General features: G+C 43.3%; 1 protein-coding gene across 1 annotated transcript in view; it reads left to right on the forward strand.

The window, feature by feature from the left end:
- The window catches only part of ncanb (neurocan b), a 174,078-nt gene that overhangs the window by 81,045 nt on the left and 78,232 nt on the right, over nucleotides 1-14,801 (forward strand). The window contains exon 8 of the mRNA XM_072660147.1: nucleotides 2,939-4,240. Within this exon, the coding sequence (XP_072516248.1) occupies nucleotides 2,939-4,240 (1,302 nt within the window). The remainder of the gene's footprint in view (nucleotides 1-2,938; nucleotides 4,241-14,801) is intronic.

The raw sequence follows: 14,801 nt of genomic DNA on the forward strand, positions 1-14,801 counted from the left end.
CTGCAGCACAACGAGTTCACCCTGATCAGCCATGGTCTCGTCTACACTGCACTAGAAATGCTCAGGAGAAGATAACTTTCTCTGCCTACAGATTTCTACTGTCTCTCATGAACATAGACTCTCAGAGGTGTTTTCATAGGGTTCTTTGAGTGATACCATAAAAGACCTGGACTTTTGCTTCCATAAAGAACATTTACATCAAGTGAAGGTACTTTAGACCTTTAGACCCTTCTTTATTCAACCAAAAGTGGTTCTTCTAAAAGGTATCCCTCAAAGAACCAGGTGCTGATGGAGGTAGCATGATGTTACTGTGTACACTTCTAGGAAAAACATCTGCAGTGTTCACATCAGGCCCACATAGTGACATCATGCATTTAACACTGTTCCATTATACTGATTAACTCATATTCGCCATAGGCCTGTGGACCATTCAGTCAATTAGACCATATAGGCCCTATATATATATATATATATATATATATATATATATAGGCCCCATTTGTTCCTACATTCAGCAAATAACAGCCTAAAACATCCAGCACTACAGTGGATTACGGCGGAACTGAATTTTCAACCTCTAGCCAGCAAAAGTGTAATTGTTGTCATAAAATTATGATTGCTGGGCAATCATTGCTCTGTTCCCTGAGATTTTAAGTTAAAGGTTGGATAACCCAGGTAACATGCCCATGTGGGGCCTATACGGGTAGCCCAACTGGGAACCAGAATGTTTTGTCCATGGATTCCATGTTGACCCTACAGATTGGTGCTCATCAGTGACCCACTGGGGTCAGTGATGGGCCACATCTGGGTTGTACACTGTACTTGGGGCCTAGATGGGCCCTGTGAGATTATGGTGGGCTGTAACAATGGGGCATGTTTGGGGAAGCCAACTGGGTCCCAGCAACAACGCATGTACAAACCCACTTAAACTCACTTTAATTCAAAGTGGAACCTGAAATATACTTCAATAAAAGTCAGAAAGAACTGATATTTAAACATACTTCAGTATGTCAGTTTGCTCTGTGGTGACTTACTGTCCAAACACAAAGATAAACCCACACTGTGCATGTGAAAATCTGAAATTCCATTGGTTTGCTGTACAGGCTCATAAATATTAAGGCTGTGTGGTTAATGCAGTTTTCACTCAGTGCCTATAGACTACATGGATTTCTTACTTTATACTCCATCTTCTTCCTGATAAAAGCCAGATCATGGTCTTAGAAGTCAGATGAATGTGTTTAATCTGCGTTCAAATGTGTGATTGAAGCAGTTAATTAGTTATTCATATCTTTAATTAGACCATTACTTTGCTATTTAAATTGCATCTCGTTTATGCAACTGTGTAACCGGAGAACTGAATAATTAATTATTGATTAAATATTTGATCATGCTTTCAGAACAGTCTGTCTGTGGACAGCATGTTGCCTTCAAGGCAGCTGATGTTACCTGTGCGGAGAGCTCAATTACCCATGTTCATGCATGTTCCTAATTTAAAATTACGCTGAAATAATCCTGACCTACGGCTAAAGTCCTGGGTCCTGGGTGTGGGTCCAAGTAAGCTCTGGGCGGGCAGTAAAATACTGCTGTCAGGACAAACTGGCATGTTAAACTGTGGTGTATACACTCTCCTGTAGACCCAAATCCTCTCTCTTCCTCAGCAGTATTTTAGTGTTCAGTGTTTTGCATTGCAGCATTACCTCATGCTGAGTCGCTGAAAACGCTGTGATGACAACGTTCTGGTCCGTGCAGCTTCATTACTTTTTAATGCTGTCACATACTGATTAGCTGCATAGCTAAACACACACATACACCATACAGTATGTCCAAATGTTTGTGGACACCCCTTCTAATAAATGCATTCAGCTACTTTAAGTTGCACCCTTTGCTGACACTTGACACTAGTCCCTGTAGAGAAGAAGTGCTGCCAATAGAATAGGACTCTCTGGAGCAGATCATCATCATGACCTTATTGGCTCCATGCTGCCTAATGCCAGACGTGGGCTAGAGGGGTATAAAGCCCCCCAGCATTGAGGAGCTGTGGAGCAGTGGAAGAACTGTGTTCTCTGGAATGATGGTGGTGGAGCTCCATCCAGTACTTTTGAATAGGATGAGTTCTGGAGTTGGGGATGATGAGGTGTGGTGGTGATCGTCATCCAACATCCTGACCTCACTAAACGCTCTTGTGAATGAATGCAATCAAATCCTCACAGCAATGCTTCTCCAAAATCTAGTAGAAAGCCTTCTTCCCTGGACAGTAGAAATAGTAACTGTATAAACTCTTGTTTTAATACCCTTGATTTCAGAAGAAACAAAGAATGAACAGGTGTCCCAATATTTTTGTGTTAGGAGTCAGTGTAGCAGTCAGACACTCACACAGCTAGAGAACGTCTAGAAAGATTGTGTGTTTTTATGGAGATAAGTTTTTAATATAGAGTTTATCAAGTATCCCGACGTGATGTACAGGACTTACTGCGAAGGACAGACCTCTCAACTCCTTGTTAGGGAAATAATTACTGAAACCCTTTATGATCATTTCCTCCAGTATAATAGCAGGTTGCCTGTTTTGCCAGTTACACAGAAAGTGCTTCCAGGGGAGAAAATGCTGAATGTGTTTTGCTCAGGAAAGATGAGCAAGCCAGAAGTTGTGAAGAGCTGTGAAGAACTTCATTTCACTTCATTTGACTGACAGGCAAAAGATGTATTGTTAATGCACACTGTGTGATCATGTAGCTTGAAATAGCTTCTGTAAAAATGTCAAGCTCTCTTAAGGGGACTGATGGATAGATAATGAGAGTACTGTACAGCACTGCATACATTAAAGTTAATAGCTGCAGTTCGGAGGGTGCAGCATGTTTGGATTGTTAATTAAACATGCATTTAAATATTGCTGTCTCCACCCCTTTCCAATGTTAATCACAGTATGGTGTCATCCCTGCAGGAGGAGTTGCTTCAGAACTGATGGAAGCAGAGAATCCCACAGCTGCTGTGAGTCCCATGGGTTCTTTGAGCAGTTTTGGCTCGGCGCCAGTGCTGGGCAGCCAGCAGATATGGGCCCTGAAGTCTCTGAGAGGATACGGACCCCCGGGCAGTAGCGGACTTCTCATGACCCACACCGATGCACCCATGGAAGCCAAAAGAGGGGCTCTGGAGATCATTGCAATCCCAGTCCCCAAGGATAATCACGAGAACTTCTCTGGGGAAGGGAAAGATCTGTTCGAAGAGAGTTATCCACTCCCCGAGGGCCCTCCTTCACACTCCACTCCACAAAGAGGGATCTCAGAGGAGGAGGAGGAGGAGGAGGAGGAGGAGAAGGATGCTGAAGGAAGTGGAGGGAAGGACTTGTTTAACAACCACAGTCAAACAGGACACACTACTTCTTCTGAAGACCAGACTGTGCTTCTGCAAACCACGGTCCAGTGGCAGCTTGTGGACCTGAAAGCTGGGCCAACTGGGCCACCCCCTAGTGACACCAGCATCTCTGGACCTTCACAGAACGATTCAGACACCATGACTGCTGAAGCCAGAGGAGAGATTCTCTATGTGCGTCGCCCAACAGAAAAATCTGGAAGCAGTCCTTTGAACAACGTCAGGGTACCTGTGGTCAACAGGAAGCAGAGCTTGAACACACCCAGCACTTCTGAAATCCATCCTCCTTTGGTCACCACTACACCAGAACTTGCCCTTGAGGCTACAAGTTCCACAGAAGCTTCAGGTTCTACAGAAGCTTCAAGTTCTACAGAAGCTTCAAGTTCCACAGAGGCCTCAAGTTCTACAGAAGCTTCAAGTTCTACAGAAGCTTCAAGTTCTACAGAAGGAACTGCTGTCTCCATCTCTACAACAACAATTAACGACCAGATACCAACCACAGAGGCCACCACGGCTTCTGGAGACACTGCGTCCACCATAGATCCCACCATGTTCTTTACCTGGCTTCCAGTGGTTCAAGAAGAAACTCATGAACCTCAGTCAGATTTGCCAACTGTAACTGAGACCGATTTAGGATTTAAGACCACTAGTAATACTCTGCAACTGACCACACCTGTTGCCAAGGAACCTTTCCAGCAGGCAGAGTCCAGATCAGGGGTTTCGGAGTCATTTGTGGTAGGTCAGGACTGGAGAACTTCTGGACAGGACTCTTTGGCCTCCGAGCACCAGCCAACTCCTACTGCAGGACTAGTAGGTGGAGATAACTCCAGTGAGACCCCAGCAGACTTCGGGAACATTCCTCCGGCAGCGTCAGGTGAGTCTATCTATTGTTTAGTCATCCTTGTGCTCCGTAACCACTCGTTCCAGTGAGTGTGACAGTGTTATGATTAGCTTGTCCTTTGTTGAGCACCACGTCTCATCTTAAGTGGCTTCAGCTCACAGCGAGAAGGCTTCATTTTTCATGCTGTGGATCTTTTCTGTTCTCTCTTTCCCTCTCTCATCGCAACACTGGGGATAAGTGTAAACAAAGAAAGGGCAAAGTACTGGACTGAAGAAACCCTTGCAAAGTAATTAGAAGGTCAGGGGCAGTGCAATTAGGGAGCTCGGCTTAGGCACGGATTCTAGTCCTGAACAAATCGATGTTGACGGAACTCTGTAGACGTGTGCTGTAATTGACTCCAGTCTCACACACTTGTCCATGCTCGTGTTTTCAGTTGTACAGGGTGTGGAAGCTCAGCCTCTCCTTGTTCGGATTGATTTTTCTGGGTGGGAGACTCTTGGGGAGCTTTAAGAGACAGAAATTTGCGAGTGTACCACATATACCGAATACCAACAAAGCTGCCTTCAGAAGTAATTCCAGAAGAACTGGTCAATTAACCTGTCTGCAGACCTGCTCCCACTCAATACCCATTGTGCATTATAGGTAGTTTTTTACTGCTTATTAGGTGCAGAATTGCGCTGACGCTGGGTCAGTTGTGTGTATTATGTTGGGATCATGTGAAATGTCCCGGAACTGTTTTTTGCCTTTTTTTTGCCTTTGTTTCGTGGTTAGAAAAGGCGATTGTGTGAACGTTTTATAATGAGTGGAACGGATTGATTCCCTGTCTCCCATGCTCCCTCTGATTGGCTGAGCTAATTCCATGTCTCAAACTACACAATGTACCCTCCCTACCTACTTAACTACCTACCTCGTTGCTAGGTTACGTGTGTATATGGTGGAATAATCCCCAATACCACTCCTAGAACATCTCTCAGCCAATCACATTGCACAGATGAAACTAAATGTGATATTCTATACTATATTATAGTGTTATTATTAGTAAAATCTTGTAAGCTCTTTCATGTTACACATGTAGGAGAATGTAGAGTTGTCTACAGAGTCTACACTGTAATTGGTGTAGAGCAGTGTACTCACTCAGCCACTGAATCAAACCCTAGACTACCACAAGGAGAGTGGTGTCCTTGCCCACTATGGTGTCCGACCCACACAGTCTTTCGGTGTAGCAGTGTGTGCAGCCTGAACACACTCGAGTTAAGCTGAGATACTGACACTGTCTATAGCATGAACTCATTGTGTAATTATATTATATTAAAATTAAGAACAGTTTTACTTTGCCAATAAAGTTACTCAGCCTCTGCCTCCTCATTGGCCATTCTATGCAGCCAAAGACGGGCCGGCAAACCTGTGCTAGCTAGGTTTATTTAATTTCCTGTGTGCATCACATGAAACACTGCAGTGTGCTAAAATCCATCTTGTGTTCAGTGCAACAGCCAGCTGGAAAGCATCGCTCGCAGTCCGTATTCAGTCAGCCAGTGTCTCGCTGCCTAAGCTAGCTCCAAAAGAGCTGACACTCCGCAACTTAAAAAAGGAACTGACAAGCAAACAGAGCAGTTAATGAAAAAGCCCGGGCACTTTGAGCAGAGCAGGCAGAGCCCTGTTTGTCCTCTTTCCCCCCCCGGTGCAGGTGGAAGTTCGTCGGCCTCTTTAATCAATGATGCGCCGGTGGAGAAGCTTGTGCTCTCGCTGCCGTTCCCCAGAGGCCTTTTAGGCATCAAGGAAGGGCCTTTTGAAAAATAGCCGCTTTCACCGCAGTCATAACAGCATTGCCATGCCGGCCTGCCTTTAATTAGGAAAAGGCATCATCCTGTGATAGGTTGAGGAGGTGCTGTGTCTTGCATGCCTCTGCCGCTCTATCAGTCTCTGTGACATGCCCTGCGGCTGTGTGAACACTCCGGCAGGCCGGTCAGCACTCTCCGAGCAGTAAATAGGCACATATCTCGCACACTCACAATACAAACACGGTTGCTGGAACACGTACACCCACACAAAACAAAAAAATCGTCAAGGAGCACAGGTTTGCTTTCTGTAAGCCGAGACTGGAGCTTCAGAACAGTGGATGCGGTTGTATAGCATATAATAATAATAATAATAATAATAATAACTTTAAAAATGCTGCAACAATATATATATATATATATATATATATATATATATATATATATATATATATATATATATATATATATATATATAAGATACACATGGACACCCCTTCTAATGAATGCATTTAGCTATTTTAAGCTGACATAGAAGTATTGCCAATAGAATAGGACTCTCTGGAGCACATAAACATCATGAACCTATTGGCACCATGCTGCCTAATGGCAGGCGTGGGCGAGAGGTGGGGTAGAGATACATCGCACTTGTCGCTGAATGCAATCAAATCCTCAGAGCAATGCTTCTTCAAAATTTAGACCTATCAGAGGAAGGCAGATGTAATAAAGAGCGTACTGAGAGATTTAATAAAGTAGCCATGTATTGCACATGTGTACTTGTCCACCACATCCCACAGAGCTGACAAATGGGCTCCAAATGCTAAATTCTCTCACATAGTAAATGGTGCACCTTTGAGTTACTGCCTGCCAGCTAAATCTTTAAGACAGCCTGGTCTGCCTACAAGGCAAAACACAATGAATATATGATCGCTGTGGTAAATCCAGTGAGAGAGGAAAGAAAAATAGTGTGTCTTTAAGCCTCTACATGCAGCTACTTTTCTAGCTTTTTTGCTTCGAGCCGCCTACCAGACCCTGAATTCAACACGAGGAGCCAAGACTGAGGAGGCTATTGATTTTTCTGCCCAGTTTTCTTTATTGCTGCATCCGACTCCTCCAGGTTTGTGTTCAAAATGCACTCGGCTGCTTATTTTTTTCGGTCATTATGATGTCTTCTTCACCGGTGATGCCCCTGAAAGCCAGAGTTGGTCAGAAGCTCTGGCCAGAAGCAAGGAATATCTCCTGAGCAGGCTCTCCCAGCCAGTTCATCCCAAGTCTACTCCTCTGTTGATTTCAGTGTCGTCTATAGAGAGCATAAACGCCTGTTTTTCTCGTATCAGTCACGCTGGATCTAATCCTGTAAAATTCTCTAGCGCTTACTTAATGAATGGGATTTGAAGGAGGCGTCGCTTTAGGGAGCAGTATAGCTCGGTGTGATTAGAAAAAAGGGTCGTACTGACGATGATGAGCGTTTGATTTATTTAGTCAGAGAAGCCGGAGAAAATGCCAAGAATGCGAGTGTGCAAAATGAGCTTAGATGTTTGTGTTGTAAACATCACTGGAGGTTATGCATAAGTAAAAGCGGTTTAATTCATTCTAGTTATGTTTATGGAATTTGTGGTTTCATTTATGAGGTTTATGAGGTGAAAAGCTCCGGACTGAATCATTGGCGAAGTTTGTGTTACGAGAATTCTCAGTCAATCGCACAATTTTAATTTTCGAAGTAACTTCGCTCCTAATTGGATCCACATCTCATGGCAGTGCACTCCAGGTCAGGTTTGTATGATTACTGCTGTTTACTTTATTTCTGGTTATATTTACCATAAATCTACTTGTTGATCCTCCCCAAAGACATCCTGCCAAACTTGCCAAAATGTTTGTGGACACTCCTTCTAATAAATGCATTTAGCTACTTTAAGTTGCACCCACAGTTGCTGACATATATATGCAAATGCACACACACACAGCTTGTCTAGACCCTGTAGAGAAATACTGCCAATAGAATAGGACTCTCTGCAGCAGATCAACATGAACCTAATGCCAGGCGTGGGCTAGAGGGGTATAACGCCCCCCAGCATTGAGCTGTGGAGCAGTGGAAGAACTGTGTTTTCTGGAATGATGGTGGTAATCAAATGCAAACAAATCCTCACAGCAATGCTCCTCCAAAATCTAGGAGACAAACTTCTTCAACAAAAGTAGGACAACAATGAATGTGCATTTGTCCCAATACCTTTTGTCCATGTAGTGTACTTAGAACCTATGGCTTGTGCTGAAGGTTTTACAGGACTGCTCTTCAGCTCCTTACTCTTATCATTTCTTCATCATATGGGCCCTTTAAATAGACCTGTTCTTTTTAATTATTGCGGATGTCATTCGTGTTCACGACTTCGTATTCCCGCAGTTCTGACTCATGTTCTAAGGGTTCTTTTTTCTAGGTTTTTTTTTTTTGCTCAGTTTTATTAATGTTTTTATGAAGTATTTCCTGATGTTGGCGTATGTTAACACTGGCTGCCTGAGCTTAAACCCCTTTTCTGAACCAATTTTTTGCCTGATCCTAACTCATAAAAGGAGTCGCCTCTTGTGGATTCTGTTTTATTTGAGGTAGACTGAGGTAGAATTGCGACATGACCAGTATCTCATTCACACACTTGCTCTGGTTCTCACAAGACCGTCATGTGGAAGACTTTCCAGAATTCAACCTAAAAACAAAAACTTAACAAAACTCTCCGTTCTCATTTTCAAATTCCTTGTTCAGCCCAAGGGTGTCCCAGCACCTGTTTTCATATTGAGTGTCTTGTCTGGTGAATGAAACTGGGCCTTCATGCCCCAGTCCATGAGAACGCTCACATCCATCTGCTTCAAGCCCTGCCGTGGTACAGAACCTCAGTAAATCAAAGCGAAAGTAAAAATAGTTTGCAAAACCGTGCACGGAACCTGTTTTGGGATCTCATGCAAAATGCATTACTCTGGGATAAACATACATATATCTCCTAGGGACACGAACCAGAAATAGTCATAATGCACATTTAGAAAAGGTGTGCTCCTCACATGATTTGCTATAAACAGCACAAACACATCACACAGGTTTCAGAGACCAATAAACACTTCAATAAAAGAGCCACTTTTGGTTCAACCATGTTTCTAATAAAGATACACTAGATGTCCAAATGTTCTGGTAACCCCTTTGAATGAATGCATTCAGCTCCTTTAAGCTGCACCCATTGCTCACACAGCTTGTCTAGTCCCTGTAAAGAAGTACTGCCAATAGAATAGGACTCTCTGGAGCAGATCAACATCATGACCCTATTGGCTCCATACTGCCTAATAATGCCAGGCATGGGCTAGAGGGGTATAAAGCCCCCCAGCATTGAGGAGCTGTGGAAGAACTGTGTTCTCTGGAATGATGGTGGAGGAGCTCCATCCAGTACTTTTGGGATGAGTTGGGGATGAAGTGGGGTGCTGATTACCCCAATGTACTGTACCACTAATACAAACATGGTTCTTTACGGAAACAAAAGTGGTTCTACTATGAACTCACTCAAAGAGCCTATTGAAGCACCTTTATCGTTAGGAGCGATGATCCAAAGCGATGATCACTGAAACAGAATTCAGTTATGAATTCTAAAAAAACAGCACTGCAAACTCCTACTGAAGAGAGCTAATCCACTGCCTGGCATCCACCCAAAACACATGAGCGCATGAGATTTATCTGTTTAGGGTTATGGTTATGGTAATCGGTCTATATTTAGAGTAAAGTCTAAATGACATTCATCCCTGATTGATTCCTGGCTCTGTCGCTGTTCGGAAGCGTGATGTATTGACTTTTGAGTGGCATCACTGTCTTGATGCCAATCGTTGACATTAGCTTCTGTAGATTGGTTGAGTTTAGTTTCCAATGATGCCACAGCAATTCATCAAGTTTCCGTTCTTGATGGCGATGGTCAAAAGCTGATCTGCACCAAGAGCAATTCCAGCTTCAAGTACGGCTCGGCTCGACCCGCCATCCTTTAAGATCCACAGAAGACGAGCGTCCAGACTTTTTACTGTCCTGCACCGAAGTGGAGGAACGAACTTCCCCTGGGAGTCCAACGCTCGCTGTCCTCAAACCCAGACTGAAGACCCTCCTCTTCTGAGAGGACTTGGGGGAATAGTAAACTTAGAGGTATCTTTAAATTATTAGTCTATTCAAACTAGCTGAGGTTTTTCTTGGGTAAATAGCAAAGTCACTCTGGAGAAGAACATCTGCTAAATGCCATAAATGTAAATGTAAATGTAAATGTATTTGTTCTCTTGTTGGTAGGTGCTGACTTTTCTTAAAGTAGCTGAGTGTATTCATTAGAAGGGGTGTCCACAAACATTTGGACATATAGTGTAGCTCTCCTAGAGGAAAATTGAAGACCATCGCTCTAATTCCTGGTTCAAGAAACAGGTAACTCAATAGAGTAAGCCTGAAATGGTCTAGCAGAGACTGCATTGAGCTCTTTACACTGGCGCTGAAGGCACAGTTCAGGGAAGATAATGATCACACCGGAGGCATGAAAGTGAGTGTGAATGCTTACTGCTGTACAGCTCCGCTCCCATCGAGCCATAGAGCCCTGCATATGGTCTTTGATCACACAGGGATGTACACTAGCACTGGAGCTAGCAGGCGAGTTTACAGTTGTACTCTCAGCTAACAGTGCTGCCAAGTTCTCCTCAGTCAGACAGCACAGCACCCACCGAGAGTTTGTTTACAGAGTCACCGCCTACACATTATACTGGGTGCTCCGAAAGGTGTTTGTAAAGGGTTTATAAATGCTGTAGAACATGCCACAAATGTATCATAGCTATGCTCTTTTATATAAATGCTGAGTGGCCTCGACTTAACCTCATTATCATTTACATTCACATTTACATTTAAGGCATTTAGCAGATACTCTTCTCCAGAGCGACTTACAAAAGTGCTTTGCTATTTACCCAAGAAAAACCTCAGCTAGTTTGACTAGACTAAAATTCAAATATACCTCTAAGTTTAGACTCTACTAAACACAAGTCAGTAAGGAGACCACTCAGCTATTCACCCAAGTCCTCTCAGAAGAGGAGGGTCTTCAGTCTGGGTTTGAGGACAGCGAGTGTTGGACTCTGCTGTTCGGACACCCAGGGGAAGCTCATTCCACCACTTCGGTGCAGGACAGAAAAAAGCTGGAAGCTGGAAGGGCTCTTGGTGCAGATCGGCTTTTGACCATTCCCAGTGGCAATGCTAGTAGCAATGGTCATCTACATCATTACTTCATATAATTTACATAATCATAATCCTTAATGAATAATTAATTATAGGTACTACTTATCAAGTCTTACTCAAGTCTTAAATGTACATTCCAGCCAAGAAGAACCCATCCTTCTCTGGTAAAGATGAGCTTGTACAACCAATAACAGAACCACAAGAATAAATGGACAGAGAGAGTGAGATAATTAAGAGCTATGACTAATGTAAGAGCAGGTGGTGAGTTGTGAGAGTGTGAGTAAGTGTAGGACACATTCTTAGTGTTAATGTTAAAGTCCATGCAGGTAAAACAGCATGCAGTATCTAGTGTAGCATGAATAAATCAATTCAAGGATCTGGAGCAGGACAGCATCACAGCAGGCAGCAGGGTAGTGGAAATCAGGGTCAATCAGCACCAGGACAGAACAGTAGGAACATCTAAGTACATGAGAAAGGAAGGAAGGAAAGGAAAGGAAGTTTACACAGTGGGAGAACCTGATCTAGAGGGTAGGCAGGCAGCAGCACCTTGTCACAAAAGGGTTCACTCCAGATTTGCTCCAGAACTTGTTTATGGTTATCAAATATATATTAGAGATGTGTTAAACAAGCTGAAAGGTGGTAAAGTCAAATAGAAATAGAGGTGTTCTCAGGGGGTGATTATTTAAGGCAGTTAGTGAACAATCAGTTCTTGAAGGTGATGAAGGTGCTTAAGCAGGAAAAATGGTCAAGCGTAAGAATCTGAGACACTTTGACAAGAACCAAACTGTGATGTTGTAGACAATGACTGGGTCAGAATATCTTCAAAACATCAGGCAGGTCTTGTGGGGTGTTCCTGGTATGCAGTGGTCAGTACCTACCAAAGGTGTTCCAAGGAAGGACAACTGATGAACCAACAGGATCATGGGCTCCCGATGCTCATTGATGATCATGGATCCCTGCCTCACAACTTACAGGACTTAAAGGATCTACTACGATATGTGTCTTGGTGCCAGATACCACAGCAGGACACCTTCAGAGGTCTTGTGGTGTCCATGCCATGTTATGGCTGATCAGTGTTAGTCGTTTTAGTGAAATTGCCTCCTTTGGAAGAATCAATCTGACATGTTCACCATGCCAAGTGTTCTATCTAAAATGGTAGTCATATTTGAGGTAGGCCGAGGTACAATGTTGACATTTACTGGACATGATTCAAACACTGGCTCTAGACATCACAGGACAATAAGTAAACAAAACATTCCTTTTCTCTGGTAGCTTTAATTCATAATTCACTTTCCACCCCACCAAGGTCACCCCAGCACCTTGTGCTTTCATAGTGAGGCAGTGTTTCATGGCTGGTGAATCAGACAGAGCCTTGATGCCCTGATATCTAAAGTCTGAAAGGCTGCTTTGTCCCTGCTGACGCAACGTGAGCCGCTGACCTGGATGCAGGCCGGAAAGCTATGATGGAGTATGTCCTCCTATCTGATGATACATGTGGCTTCAGGTTCCCTGTTGGTGTGGGGCTCCAGCGCTACCTTGTCTGAGCTGAACAGAGCAGACAGCTCCTCTCTCCAAACCCCGCTGAGATCCTTATTTTAGTAATACGCCATTTTATTTCCCCGCCACTTTGAGAAAACTCATCTCAGCTCTTACACGATATGCTGACGCTTCTTTCGCACGCTACAGCACTCTGCCTGTGTGATGCTGTATCATTATATGGGAGCAGGAGTGTATCTGAGCCAAAGTCAAATCACCCTGAATCTGGTCGCCGTTCAGGTGAGAACAGCTGACGTGTGTCAGAGCGCTGGCAGATTAGACAGAGATGAATGACAGGCAGGCATTTCAAAGCCTCCTCAGACAGAAGCACACTTAGAAATAGTTGGTTAAAAATAAATGGTTGGTATGGTTCTCCCATCATACCGAACCTATTGGAGCCCAAAACTCGAAACTACTCAATCCCTCCACCAAAAAAAAAAAAACAACACTGACAACTGAAGTGAAGAACACTGCTGATCTGGGTCCAGTGGCTCCTGATAATGCTGGATCTACATCATCAGTCAGTGAGTGAACAGTCAGTTCTTGAAGGTGATGAAGGTGATGAAGGTGATGAAGCAGGAAAAATGGACAAGCATAAGAATCTGAGACAGTTTGACAAGAACCAAACTCTGATGTTCTAGACAATGACTGGGTCAGAACATCTCCAGAACATCAGCAAGCAGGTCTTGTTGGGTGTTCCTGGTATGCAGTGGTCAAGCCAAGGGAGGATCACCAAGGATCACAGAGGTTCCACCTCACAATTTACAGGACTTATTAAATGATCTCCAGCTAACATTACAACAGGGTCCAGATACCACTCAGCAACTTTACCTTTAGAGGTGGGGGACATGAGGGGATCTACACAATATTAGAAAATTAGGCAGGTGGCTGGTGTATTTATGATTTTTAATTTAAAATCTGAAAGATGTTCTCTAATACAGCTACGATAAAAGCTCAGACAAAGTATTTAATAAAATAATCAATGACACTGACCGATGTTGGGTTACTATTATTCCATGATTTCCAGTAAAGACAGATCTCAAATGAAACATGCCGGCGACTTTAGACACAAGCGAGCCGTGTCAACAAAGAAAAGCCTTTGCTTTTCATTTGTTTGGAGAAACAAATGGATGGTAATTATGTATAATGTAAGCAAGGCTGAAAGCAGGTGAAAATCACTGCACTGATTGCACTGACTGAGCTGCACAGTGACTAATCATTCTTTGTTCTTTAAGAGTTAATTATATGTCGTTCAAGCAGAGGGTGATGGAGAGAAAAGGCTGGGGTCAGCTCTGTTCACTCTGTTCACACACAAGATGTGAGATGCAGAAGTAAGGATGATCATAGGATGATCATTTAGATTTTCTAAAAAGAGGACACTGTGGATGAAGTATTGTAGTTAGGATGTTGTGACTGGGGAGCTTCAAGTAGGCCTCAGTTGTAGGACCGTGGCAGTGTGTGTGTGTTAGGGTAGGAGGGCATCTCTAAAATCATACAATTATGTTAACCTTCTAAACTCCTTTGAAGCACCGGTGGTTCCTGGCTTTTTCCCCTCTGCTGAAACTTAGGAACAGCTCAGCCAGTCAGTTTGCTTTGCTTTACTTGAATTTACTGATAAATAATCCATAGAATGTAGTAAAAGTCGCAGAGCATAAGGGGTTAATTAATATTAAAACATTTAAAACATTTACTCATTTACCAAAACTAATAAATAACATTAGTAGCCAGATCCTTTCATTTTAATGTATGAGCAAAAAAGCTAAATAAAAGATTTACCACCTTTTATAAAATGATTTACATTTGCATTCTGCCATTTTTAGTTTGTGATCAGTCGGTTGTCGTGATAGGGGGTCATGTGCAACGCCTGACCTGGCCACCAGAGGCCCTAATCCATTTTACCCATTGCCCTTAAAAACGGCCTCATTACACACACCTGTTTTCAAAAGCCCTCATCAACACCACTACTTATACTCCCCCTCACTCGCTCTACCTACTCTAGAAGCATTGCTAGTGTTTCCTGTAGTCCTGAGCAGTCTGTGTCTCAGTCTCTGATGCTGATTCACAT

The sequence above is a fragment of the Salminus brasiliensis genome, chromosome 17, assembly GCF_030463535.1.
Source record: "Salminus brasiliensis chromosome 17, fSalBra1.hap2, whole genome shotgun sequence".
Taxonomy (NCBI): domain Eukaryota; kingdom Metazoa; phylum Chordata; class Actinopteri; order Characiformes; family Bryconidae; genus Salminus; species Salminus brasiliensis.